This window comes from Heptranchias perlo, chromosome 42 (assembly GCF_035084215.1).
Source record: "Heptranchias perlo isolate sHepPer1 chromosome 42, sHepPer1.hap1, whole genome shotgun sequence".
Lineage (NCBI taxonomy): Eukaryota > Metazoa > Chordata > Chondrichthyes > Hexanchiformes > Hexanchidae > Heptranchias > Heptranchias perlo.
Genome location: NC_090366.1, coordinates 14,193,253 through 14,206,846, shown reverse-complemented (window position 1 = coordinate 14,206,846; position 13,594 = coordinate 14,193,253). Strand labels below are relative to the sequence as shown.

The window sequence follows — 13,594 nt, the reverse complement described above, 5'->3', positions numbered from 1 at the left end:
ATTCCCTATTGGATTTATTAGTGACTATCTTATATTTATGGCCCCCTAGTTCTGGTCTCCCCCCACAAGTGAAAACATCTTCTCTACGTCTACCCTATCGAACCCCTTTCATAATCTTAAAGATCTCTATCAGGTCACCCCTCAGCCTTCTCTTTTCTGGAGAAAAGAGCCCCAGCCTGTTCCGCCTTTCCTGATAGTTATGACCTCTCAGTTCTGGTGTCATCCTTGTAAAGCCTAATATGGGCTTGGAGTCAACGTTCTGTCTGAATGTCGCTCCTGTGAAGGACCTTGGGACGTTTTACCATGTTAACGGTGTTGTATAAATTCAAGTTTTTGTTGTTCTTTTCTTTACTTGTTGAAAGTCCAATAACCCCCCTGGGAGTGTCAGCGCACGTCCTCGCCAGCAACAAAGATGGTTGCTTCCTAAACTAACGGCCACCGTGTTTGGCGCTGCCTTACCTGCGATTTTTCCGATTGGCACCCCGGGTTTGATGAGATTGCTGTTTGGAATCTTGAACCCGAGTTCAATCCAGTTGCTGTGACTATAGAAATCCTGTGGGGGGATTATAGGGTATCAATCGAGTTCATCTCTGAAAGTCTGCGCCCAGCGCTCGTTTGTTGCCTTTCAAAGGTGTTGCGTGTGGGCCTTGGAGGCAATCGCGCCTTAGAAGCGTCACACCGCAGAGCGTCACGTCTCAGGGCGTCACGTCTCGGATCATCGCACACCTCGATGTGTCACGCCCCGGAGCGTCACGCCCCAAGGTGTCACGCCTCGGGGCGTCACGCCTCCCGGCAGTGCGGCGCTCCCTCGGTTACTGGCACCTGGGAGTGTCGGCCTGAGATTATGGGGCTCAAGTCTCTGGGGTGTGTGGGGGGAGTCTCGAACCTGCGACCTTCTAGACTCGGAGGTGAGATCGGGTGCGAGGAAACGGAGGCCTACCTGTAAAGTGTGCAGCATGGTTCCCATGGCTCCCTGGGCTGCCTGGAACCTCCGCTGCCTGATATTTTGAATGACGCTGGCCTTCACCCTCAAAAGGACCGCCTTGCCCTCTCGCAGTGTCTCTGAGTCGAAGTGACGTCTCTCCTCAAAGACGTACAGCAAGTCCACCTTGGTGTTGCTGAGAGTCATCATCTTCAGTGCCTGTTTGAAGTAGGAGACAGACACCCCAGGCCCGTAGTACGTCTCGAAAAGTTTCTCCGCAGTGAGACCTTGCCCCTGAGGAGACAGGGTACGTAGTGAATGTGGGAGGAACACCGTCGTTGAGGGGGAGGGAGGTGAGGGCAGAGATGTCCACTCGCGGGAGGTACTGGAGGCCGCAGAACATCCATGAGATCTTGGAACTCTTCCCCTTACATAGAATTACATCGAGCCTACAGCACGGGAACAGGCCATTCGGCCCAACTGGTCTATCCCGGTGTTTATGCTCCACACGAGTCTCCTCACTTCATCTCACCCTATCACCATATCCTTCTATTCCTTTCTCCCTCATGTGTTTATCGAGCTTCCCCTTAAATCCATCTACACTATTCATCTCAACTACTCCTTGTGGGAGCGAGTTCCACATTCTCACCACTCTCTGGGTGAAGAAGCTTCTCCTGAATTCCCCATTGGATTTATTAGCGACTATCTTACGGCCCAGTTAGTTTTTGCTAACAAGTCTTACCATGTGGCACTTTACCAAACGCCTTCTGAAAGTCCATATACACCACATCTACCTTCATCAATCCCAGCCTCTTCCATCTCTCCATGTAACTGGAGTCTCTCATCCCCCCCCCCGGGTACAATTCTGGTAAATCTCCCCTGCCCCCTTCTCCACTCCCCCTTAAACGTACGGAAGTACAGGTGAGTTTACCTCTGGTTGGAAGGCGTTACTCGGTATCACGTGCCCGACGGGGTTGGGAATTTCCTGGAACAGTTTGAGCGTGATGCGCAGAGCTGCCATCTTGGTGATGTTGGAGTGGGATATACTTTCCCCGGAGAAGTTTGGGAGGAAACACAGACCGTTTTGGGCGGAGAGGAGTGTCAGTAACGGAAACGCACGAGTCACGAATCGCCCCATCAGACGTCTGTAAAATATATAACAGGTTACACAAGATGAGCGGAAGACAGGAACAGGAGGAGGCCATTCAGCCCCTCGAGTCTGTTACACAGGAACAGGAGGAGGCTATTCAGCCCCTCGAGCCTGTTACACAGGAACAGGAGGAGGCCATTCAGCCCCTCGGGCCTGTTACACAGGAACAGGAGGAGGCCATTCAGCCCCTCGAGCCTGTTACGTGGAGCAGGAGGAGGCCATTCAGCCCCTCAAGCTTGTTCTGCCATTCAATTAGATCATGGCTGATCTGTAGTGGAAATAATCCTTCACTCTTTACACCCTCATTTTGAACACATCTGCCAGGGATGAGGGACTTCAGTTACGTGGAGAGACTGGAGAAGCTGGGATTGTTCTCCTTAGAGCAGAGAAGGTTAAGGGGAGATTTAATCGAGGGGTTCAAAATCATGAGAGGTTTTGATAGAGTAAATAAGGAGAAACTGTTTCCAGTGGCAGGAGGGTCGGTAACCAGAGGACACAGATTTAAGGTAATTGGGAAAAGAACCAGAGGGGAGATGAGGAGAATGTTTTTTACGCAGCGAGTTGTGATGATCTGGAATGTGCTGCCTGAAAGGGCGGTGGAAGCAGATTCAATAATAACTTTCAAAAGGGAATTGGATAAATATTGAAGGGGAAAAATTTGCAGGGCTACGGGGGAAAGAGCAGGGGGGAGTGGGACTAATTGGATAGATCTTTCAAAGAGCCAGCACAGGCACGATGGGCCGAATGGCCTCCTCCTCTGCTGTATGATTCTCCGATTCTCCGATTCTCCCTTATCCTGTTCCAACCGAAGAGTTTGCAGAGAAAGCAGTTTGGAATGTAAACAAATGAAAGATTGGAATCCTGTTCGCACGGAGAGCAAGGGAGCCGGCCGATTGCACGTACACACAGGCAGACACAGGCAGACAGACACAGGCAGACAGACACAGGCAGACACAGACGGACACACACAGACGGACAGAGACAGACGGACAGAGACAGACACACACACACAGACAGATACACAGAGACAGGCACAGATACACAGAGACACAGAGATACAGACACATACACACCCCTACAACAGCAGGTCAGAGGCTGGGTATTCTGCAGCGAGTGACTCACCTCCTGACTCCCCAAAGCCTTTCCACCATCTACAAGGCACAAGTCAGGAGTGTGATGGAATACTCTCCACTTGCTTGGATGAGTGCAGCTCCAACAACACTCAAGAAGCTCGACACCATCCAGGACAAAGTAGCCCGCTTGATTGGCACCCCATCCACCACCCTAAACATTCACTCCCTTCACCACCGGTGCACCGTGGCTGCAGTGTGTACCATCCACAGGATGCACTGCAGCAACTCGCCAAGGCTTCTTCGACAGCACCTCCCAAACCCGCGACCTCTACCACCTAGAAGGACAAGAGCAGCAGGCACATGGGAACAACACCACCTGCACGTTCCCCTCCAAGTCACACACCATCCCGACTTGGAAATATATCGGCCGTTCCTTCATCGTCGCTGGGTCAAAATCCTGGAACTCCCTTCCTAACAGCACTGTGGGAGAACCTTCACCACACGGACTGCAGCGGTTCAAGAAGGCGGCTCACCACCACCTTCTCAAGGGGCAATTAGGGACGGGCAATAAATGCCGGCCTCGCCAGCGATGCCCACATCCCCTGAACGAATAAAAAAAAATTATCGACACAGACAGGCATAGACACACACACAGATAAACAGGCACACACAGACACACACACACACAGACACACACACACACAGACACACACACACACACAGATACGCAGAGACAGGCACACAGACAGACCCACACAGACAGACCCACACACAGATATGCAGAGACAGACACACACACAGATAAACAGGCACACACAGACACACACACACACAGACACACACACACACAGAGATACGCAGAGACAGGCACACAGACACACACAGACAGACCCACACAGACAGACCCACACACAGATATGCAGAGACAGACACACACACAGATAAACAGGCACACGCAGACACACACACACACAGACACACACACACACAGAGATACGCAGAGACAGGCACACAGACACACACAGACAGACCCACACAGACAGACCCACACACAGATATGCAGAGACAGACACACACACAGATAAACAGGCACACACAGACACACACACAGAGACACACAGACACACACACATACACACAGATACAGAGACACAGACCCACTCCCTCAGACCCACTCCCTCTCCCACTCCACCACTGTGCAGACACAGACCCCTGTAGAAAGTCTGTTTTCTCGGGTCCAGGGAGGGGGAGAGTTCAGATACCTGAATCAAGTGATGTCCTCGGAGTCTCTCAGTTTCACGTTACACAGGACTATTCGAGAGGAGTGGCAGTTCAGAGCAGCCTGTACGTCGAGGAGTTCAAGCACTCTGTAAAACAGATCATTCACCTGCAAACATCACTCAAACAACTGATCCTGGTGCAAGTCAGTGCTTGTGTCTGATTCCGACAACATATTGGAAACACTCGGCCGTGGGCAGCACCCAAACCAGTCAATCCCTGAGGGAAGGAGCTCTCCGCTCTGATTCGATGTCCCGTACACATTTCTGTTAGTCATAAATCCAGAGGTTTCAAAAAACCTTGTCTCTCTCTCGCTCTCTGTGTGTGTCTCTCTCTCTCTGTGTCTCTGTGTGTGTCTCTCTCTCTCTGTGTCTCTCTCTCTGTGTCTCTCTCTCTCTCTCTGTGTCTCTCTCTCTGTGTCTCTCTCTCTGTCTGTGCGTCTCTCTCTCTCTCTCTCTCTGTGTCTCTCTCTCTCTCTGTCTCTCTCTCTCTCTCTGTGCCTCTCTCTCTCTGTGTGTCTCTCTCTCTCTGTGTCTCTCTCTCTCTCTGTGTCTCTGTGTGTGTCTCGCTCTCTCTGTGTCTCTCTCTCTCTCTGTGTCTCTCTCTGTGTCTCTCTCTCTCTCTCTGTGTCTCTCTCTCTGTGTCTCTCTCTCTCTCTCTCTGTGTCTCTCTCTCTGTGTGCCTCTCTCTCTGTGTCTCTCTCTCTCTCTGTGTCTCTCTGTGTCTCTCTCTCTCTGTCTCTCTCTCTCTCTCTCTCTCTCTGTCTCTCTCTCTCTCTCTGTCTCTCTCTCTCTCTCTCTCTGTCTCTCTCTCTCTCTCTCTGTCTCTCTCTCTCTCTGTGTCTCTCTCTCTCTCTCTGTGTGTGTATCTCTCTCTCTCTGTGTCTCGCTCTCTCTGTGGGTCTCTCTCTCTCTCTGTCTCTCTCTCTCTCTCTCTCTCTGTGGGTCTCTCTCTCTCTCTGTCTCTCTCTCTCTCTCTCTGTGTGTCTCTCCCTCTCTCTGTGTCTCCCTTCTCTCTGTCTCTCTCTCTCTCTCCCTTCTCTCTATCTCTCTCTCTCTCTCCCTCTAAAAATCAGACAGACATGCATTTCTATAGCGCCTTTCACGACCTCAGTACTGACCCTCCGACAGTGCGGCGCTCCCTCAGTACTGACCCTCCGACAGTGCGGCGCTCCCTCGGTACTGACCCTCCGACAGTGCGGCGCTCCCTCAGTACTGACCCTCCGACAGTGCGGCGCTCCCTCGGCACTGACCCTCCGACAGTGCGGCGCTCCCTCAGTACTGCCCCTCCGACAGTGCGGTGCTCCCTCAGTACTGACCCTCCGACAGTGCGGCGCTCCCTCAGTACTGACCCTCCGACAGTGCGGCGCTCCCTCGGCACTGACCCTCCGACAGTGCGGCGCTCCCTCGGTACTGACCCTCCGACAGTGCGGCGCTCCCTCGGTACTGACCCTCCGACAGTGCGGCGCTCCCTCAGTACCGACCCTCCGACAGTGCGGCGCTCCCTCAGTACCGACCCTCCGACAGTGCGGCGCTCCCTCAGTACTGACCCTCCGACAGTGCGGCGCTCCCTCAGTACTGACCCTCCGACAGTGCGGCGCTCCCTCAGTACTGACCCTCCGACAGTGCGGCGCTCCCTCAGTACTGACCCTCCGACAGTGCGGCGCTCCCTCAGTACTGACCCTCCGACAGTGCGGCGCTCCCTCAGTACTGACCCTCCGACAGTGCGGCGCTCCCTCAGTACTGACCCTCCGACAGTGCGGCGCTCCCTCAGTACTGACCCTCCGACAGTGCGGCGCTCCCTCAGTACAGACCCTCCGACAGTGCGGCGCTCCCTCAGTACTGACCCTCCGACAGTGCAGCGCTCCCTCAGTACTGAGCACTGGGAGTGTCAGCCTGCGATTACGGGGCTCGAGTCTCTGGAGTGGGGTCTCGACCTTCTGACTCAGAGGCGAGTGAGAGAGAGAGAGGGAGTGAGAGCTACCCACTGAGACACGACTGATACACACAGCTGGGAGAGCGGGTCAGTAAAACCATCCCTGGAAAGACTATGAGTGGGAGGATGGGCAGAATGGAGGAAGGAGGCTGAAGTCTCTCTGAGCTGAAAGTCTGCTGCATTTCCGTTGTTCTGTCTGTCGGTCGGGCGGAGGGAGCAGGACTTGGAGTGTTGAAGTGTTGGCAACAACATGCAGCAGCTGACCGCAAGTGAAGTTACAGCCGTCAAACAGTTGAGAAAGAATCAGTTAAAGCGAACCCTCCTCTTGCATTCCGTCTCTTCCTCTCCCACATAAACACCCAGCGCCAAATGACAGCAAACCCTCCAAACTCCACAATCAGTCATTCCTTTCCTAACTAAACACCAGGAGCAATATTTTTCTCGTGGCACATTAAGGTGAAAAGAAATCCCTTCAGTCAACCAGTCAATGAATTTTATCGTAACTTGTGCAGCAATGACATAAAGGCAGGGCAGGTCTCCTTAACCTGAGGGAGCGTCTCCAAACGTCGTGCCCTTACCTGAAATGGCACGACGTTTAGGGAGTTCTGGACCTTTTCTCAGTCTTACATTGAACGTACAGCACAGAAACAGGCCATTCGGCCCAACTGGTCTATCCCGGTGTTTATGCTCCACACGAGCCTCCTCCCTCCCTACTCCATCTCACCCTATCACCATATCCTTCTATTCCTTTCTCCCTCATGTGTTTATCCAGCTTCCCCTTAAATCCATCTACACTATTCACCTCAACTACTCCTTGTGGGAGCGAGTTCCACATTCTCACCACTCTCTGGGTAAAGAAGTTCCTCCTGAATTCCCTATTGGATTTATTAGTGACTATCTTATATTTATGGCCCCCTAGTTCTGGTCTCCCCCACAAGTGGAAACATCTTCTCTACGTCTACCCTATCGAACCCCTTTCATAATCTTAAAGACTTCTTTCAGGTCACCCCTCAGTCTTCTCTTTTCTAGGGAAAAGAGCCCCAGCCTGTTCCGCCTTTCCTGATAGTTATAACCTCTCAGTTCTGGTATCATCCTTGTGAATCTTTTTTGCACCTTCTCCAGTGTCTCTATATCCTTTTTATAATATGGAGACCAGAACTGTGCCCAGTGCTCCAAGTGTGGTCTAACCAAGGTATATGGAGACCAGAACTGTGCACAGTGCTCCAAGTGTGGTCTAACCAAGGTATATGGAGACCAGAACTGTGCACAGTGCTCCAAGTGTGGTCTAACCTAGGTATATGGAGACCAGAACTGTGCACAGTGCTCCAAGTGTGGTCTAATCAAGGTATATAGAGACCAGAACATAGGAATGTAGGAATAGGAATAGGAGTAGGCCATTCAGCCCCTCGTGCCTGCTCCGCCATTTGATAAGATCATGGCTGATCTGTGATCTAACTCCATATACCTGCCTTTGGCCCATATCCCTTAATACCTTTGGTTGCCAAAAAGCTATCTATCTCAGATTTAAATTTAGCAATTGAGCTAGGATCAGTTGCCGTTTGCGGAAGAGAGTTCCAAACTTCTACCACCCTTTGTGTGTAGAAATGTTTTCTAATCCCACTCCTGAAAGGTCTGGCTCTAATTTTTAGACTGTGCCCCCTACTCCTAGAATCCCCAACCAGCGGAAATAGTTTCTCTCTATCCACCCTATCTGTTCCCCTTAATATCTTATAAACTTCGATCAGATCACCCCTTAACCTTCGAAACTCTAGAGAATACAACCCCAATTTGTATACTCTCTCCTCGTAACTTAACCCTTGAAGTCCGGGTATAATTCTTGTAAACCTACGCTGCACTCCCTCCAAGGCCAATATGTCCTTCCGAAGGTGCGGTGCCCAGAACTGCTCACAGTACTCCAGGTGCGGTCTAACCAGGGTTTTGTATAGCTGCAGCATAACTTCTGCCCCCTTGTACTCCAGTCCTCTGGATAAAAAGGCCAGCATTCCATTAGCCTTATTGATTATTTTCTGCACCTGTTCATGACACTTCAATGATCTATGTACCTGAACCCCTAAGTCCCTTTGGACATCCACTGTTTTTAACTTTTTACCATTTAGAAAGTACCCTGTTCTATCCTTTTTTGATCCAAAGTGGATGACCTCACATTTGTCTACATTGAATTCCATTTGCCACAGTTTTGCCCATTCACCTAATCCATCAATATCCCTTTGTAATTTTATGTTTTCATCTACACTGCTTACAATGCCACCAATCTTTGTGTCATCCGCAAACTTAGATATGAGACTTTCTATGCCTTCATCTAAGTCGTTAATAAATATTGTGAATAATTGAGGCCCCAAGACAGATCCCTGCGGGACTCCACTAGTCACATCCTGCCAATGTGAGTACCTACCCATTATCCCTACTCTCTGTCGCCTTTCACTCAGCCAACTTCCTAACCAAGTCCGTACTTTCCCTCAATTCCATGGGCTTCTATCTTAGTTAACAGTCTCTTATGTGGGACCTTGTCAAATGCCTTCTGGAAGTCCATATAAATAACATCCATTGACATTCCCCTGTCCACTACTTTAGTCACCTCTTCAAAAAATTCAATCAGGTTTGTCAGGCACGATTACCTTTCACAAATCCATGCTGGCTCTCTCTGATTAACTGAAAATTCTCGAGGTGTTCAGTCACCCTATCCTTAATTATAGACTCCAGCATTTTCCCCACAACAGATGTTAGGCTAACTGGTCTATAATTCCCTGGTTTCCCTCTCTCCTTTCTTAAAAAGCGGAGTGACATGTGCAATTTGCCAATCTAGAGGGACAGTTCCTGAATCTGGAGAACTTTGAAAGATTATAGTTCGGGCATCTGCAATGTGCTCACCTACTTCCTTTAAAACCCTGGGATGGAAACCATCTGGTCCTGGGGATTTGTCACTCTTTAGTGCTATTATTTTCTTCATTACTGTTGTTTTACTTATGTTAATTTTATCGAGTCCCTGTCCCCGATTCAATATAAGTTTTCTTGGGATTTCCGGCATGCTATCCTCTTTTTCGACTGTAAATACTGACGCAAAGTAATTGTTCAACATGTCCGCCATTTCCCCATTGTCAATGACAATATCCCCACGTTCAGTTTTTAAGGGTCCAACACTGCTCCTGACCACCCTCTTTTTCCTAATATAACGATAAAAGTTCTTCGTATTGGTTTTGATATCCCTTGAGAGTTTTTTTTCATACTCTCTTTTTGTAGCCCTTACTATCTGTTTTGTGACCCTTTGTTGATCTTTGTATCTTTCCCATTCGCCAGGATCTGTGCCATTTTTTGCCTTTTTGTAAGCCCTTTCCTTATGTCTTATACTGGCCCTTGCCTCTTTAGTTGTCCATGGCTTTTTTTTTGGCCAGTGGAGTTCTTGCCCCTCAGGGGCACAAACCGATTCTGTATCACGTTAAATGTTTCTTTAAACATTTCCCACTGATCATCAGTCGTTTTACCCATTAACAGATTCGCCCAGTTTACTGTGGACAGTCTCTGTCTCATCCCATTGAAGTCGGCCTTGCCCAAGTCTAGAATCTTAGCAGCTGATTCACTTTTTTCCCTTTCAAACACTACATTGAACTCGATCATGTTATGATCACTATTGGATAGATGTTCACGCACAGTTAAGCTGTTAACTAAATCTGGTTCATTACTCATTACTAAATCTAGTATGTCTTGCCCCCTTGTTGCCTCTAGGACATACTGCTGTAGAAAACTATCCCGGACACACTCAAGAAATTCACTACCTTTCTGACAGTTGCTAGTCTGCTTTTCCCAATCAATGTGAAGGTTAAAGTCCCCCATTAAGACCACTATGCCTTTGTTACACACTTGTCTAATCTCTGCATTTATACAATCTAGCACATCAGAGCTGCTGCCAGGGGTCCTATACACAACTCCCACTATAGTCTTAGATCCTTTCCTATTTCTCAATTCAACCCATAATGTCTCTGTTGGCTGCTTACCTCTCGTTATATCCCCCTTTATCATTGAAGTGATTTAATCTCTAATCACTAAGGCTACTCCTCCCCCTCTTCCATTTTCCCTATCTCTCCTGTGGACCTTATAACCCGGTATATTTAGTTCCCAATCCTGACCATCCTGCAGCCATGTCTCAGTAATAGCTATCATGTCATACCCTCCAATTTGAATTTGAACCTGTAGTTCATTTAATTTATTCCTTATACTCCGTGTATTTGTATATAGAACTCTTAGTTGGACCACAAACCCTAGCCTGACCTTCAGCTTTGATGCTGGGTTCATCGCCTTACGCCTTTTAGTTTTCACTTTATCTGTAGTGCCTAAAGTACACTTTCTTTCTGCTGCTCTACGCTTTTCCCTTTCTTTTCTTCTTGAACAACTGTTTGTACTATTTGTATTGTAAATTTCCCCTGGGTCTTCTCCTCTCTTGTTGCTCTCAACTTTACTCCCTTCTGACTCCCCGCTCAGGTTCCCATCCCCCTGCCACTCTAGTTTAAACCTTCCCCAACAGCACTAGCAAACACCCCCGCGAGGACATTGGTCCCGGTCCTGCTCGGGTGTAACCCGTCACGCTTGTACAGGTCCCACCTTCCCCAGAACTGGTCCCAATGTCCCAGGAATCTAAATCCCTCCCTCCTACACCATCCCTGCAGCCACGCATTCATCCTGTCTATTCTCCTGTTCCTATACTCACTAGCACGTGGCACTGGTAGTAATCCTTAGATCACTACCTTTGAGGTCCTGCTTTTTAATTTATCTCCTAACTCCTTAAATTCACCTTGCAGGACCTCGTCTCTTTTTTTACTGTATAGCATTCCAGGTGTGGTCTAACCAAGGTTCCATATGAATTTAACACACTTGGACACTTGATCATGTCAACATTTCTGAAGAGGTTAGAAAGGGGGTTGAAGGAAGGGGGAATAAAGAACATAAGAACATAAGAAATAGGAGCAGGAGTAGGCCAATCGGCCCCTCGAGCCTGCTCCGCCATTCAATAAGATCATGGCTGATCTGATCCTAACCTCAAATCTAAATTCATGTCCAATTTCCTGCCCGCTCCCCGTAACCCCTAATTCCCTTTACTTCTAGGAAACTGTCTATTTCTGTTTTAAATTTATTTAATGATGTAGCTTCCACAGCTTCCTGGGGCAGCAAATTCCACAGACCTACTACCCTCTGAGTGAAGAAGTTTCCCCTCATCTCAGTTTTGAAAGAGCAGCCCCTTATTCTAAGATTATGCCCCCTCGTTCTAGTTTCACCCATCCTTGGGAACATCCTTACCGCATCCACCCGATCAAGCCCCTTCACAATCTTATATGTTTCAATAAGATCGCCTCTCATTCTTCTGAACTCCAATGAGTAGAGTCCCAATCTACTCAACCTCTCCTCATATGTCCACCCCCTCATCCCCGGGATTAACCGAGTGAACCTTCTTTGTACTGCCTCGAGAGCAAGTACGTCTTTCCTTAAGTATGGGCACCAAAACTGTATGCAGTATTCCAGGTGCGGTCTCACCAATACCTTATATAACTGCAGCAATACCTCCCTGTAAAGGTTTAGGGGAACAGAACGGGTACATAGGCTTAGGATGTGGAGGATAAACCCCAGCATGGGTTGGTGGGGCCGAATGGCCTGTGTCCGTCATGTAATTTCCGCGTGAATCCTAGATTATTATTTTAATTTTACTCCCTTTACCTCAGACAACAGCCCCATTTTGCGCGAAACCAAAGCTTTACTCTCACTATAACTCTGCGTCATTGTTCCTCAATTTTCGTTGGAAAAGGTAATCTTTTGTCTATCTGTAACCCCGATTGTCAGCAACCTGTTTTCACTTCCCCACCAATTGGCGTCATGATTTGCTCCTTGCATCTCCTTAACCAAGTCCACAAGGAGGTTAAAAAATATTGAGGAAGAACAAACTGAGTTCTCGATCGACGATTGAGATTTGCAGTCGGACCGTTTCAATCTTCAGTCGCTGCTCCGGAAATTCTGGAGATGAATTATCGGTGATTACCTCTCGTAATAGCTTTAGTTTTAAAGGGTTGGGGTGGTGGACAGATCGGGAGTAAACGGTGAGGAGACTGGGTTAAGATCTCGCAGCCTCCATCTCCCTCTGAGCCCGAACCTCGCTACTGGGAGATCAACAGTGACCATTTTAGCTTCTATCCCCTTCCCCCCAAATTTCACTCTTTCTTCACCCATCTCTTCACAGACTCTCGTTTCCAAATCCTCTGTCCCCTCCCCATCTCCGTGACGACAACAACTTGCCCTTGACGTCCCGAGGCGCTTCACAGGAGCGATTATCAAACACAATTTGACACCGAGCCACAGAAGGAGATATTAGGACAGGTGACCAAAAGCTCGGTCAAAGAGGGAGGTTTTAAGGAGCGTCTTAAAAGGAGGAGAGAGAGGCGGAGAGGTTTAGGGAGAGAATTCCAGAGCTTAGGGCCCAGGCAGCTGAAGGCACGGCCGCCAATGGTGGAGCGATGGAAATCGGGGGATGGTCAAGAGGCCACAATTGGAGGGTTGTAGGGGTTGGAGGAGGTTACAGAGATAGGGAGGGGCCTCCAGCTCCGAACTCTCTGTTCCTCTAACTCTGGCCCATTGTATATCCCCCGATATCCATTGCTCCACCATTGGCGGCCGTGCCTTCAGCTGCCTGGGCCCTAAGCTCTGGAATTCCCTCCCTAAACCTCTCCCCCTCTCTCTCTCCTCCTTTAAGATGCTCCTTAAAACCTAACTCTTTGACCAAGCAAGGCGTCCATTTTTTCAATGCTGCCTCTGTTGACCAGTGTTAAGGGCGTTATATAAATGCAACCTGTTGTTACTTTAAGAAGACATTAACCCTTTAGTATGACTGGACGAGGGAGTCCAGAGATGATCACATTAAGCACAGCCATTACTCACAGGTCACATTCTTTAGAGACTCCAGCAATTAATCCAGGCCGACCGTCCCTGTATCAGTACTGAGGGAGCGCCGCACTGTCGGAGGGTCAGTACTGAGGGAGCGCCGCACTGTCGGAGGGTCAGTACTGAGGGAGCGCCGCACTGTCGGAGGGTCAGTACTGAGGGAGCGCCGCACTGTCGGAGGGTCAGTACTGAGGGAGCGCCGTACTGTCGGAGGGTCAGTACTGTGGGAGCGCCGCACTGTCGGAGGGTCAGTACTGAGGGAGCGCCGCACTGTCGGAGGGTCAGTACTGAGGGAGCGCC

At 49.3% G+C, this 13,594-nt stretch overlaps 1 protein-coding gene across 3 annotated transcripts in view; it reads right to left on the bottom strand.

Moving 5' to 3' along the window:
- Positions 1-13,594, bottom strand: part of LOC137306238 (von Willebrand factor A domain-containing protein 7-like) — a 141,658-nt gene that overhangs the window by 32,272 nt on the left and 95,792 nt on the right. For 2 of the 3 annotated variants that reach the window (XM_067975368.1, XM_067975367.1), the window contains exons 2-5: positions 4,408-4,512; positions 1,854-2,067; positions 941-1,216; positions 460-553 (exon numbers count right to left, since the gene is read on the bottom strand). In XM_067975368.1, the coding sequence (XP_067831469.1) occupies positions 460-553; positions 941-1,216; positions 1,854-2,060 (577 nt within the window). In that variant the 5' untranslated portion in view covers positions 2,061-2,067; positions 4,408-4,512. Of the gene's footprint in view, positions 1-459; positions 554-940; positions 1,217-1,853; positions 2,068-4,355; positions 4,382-4,407; positions 4,513-13,594 lie in introns of those variants that run through there. The other variant, XM_067975369.1, reaches the window with a different exon arrangement.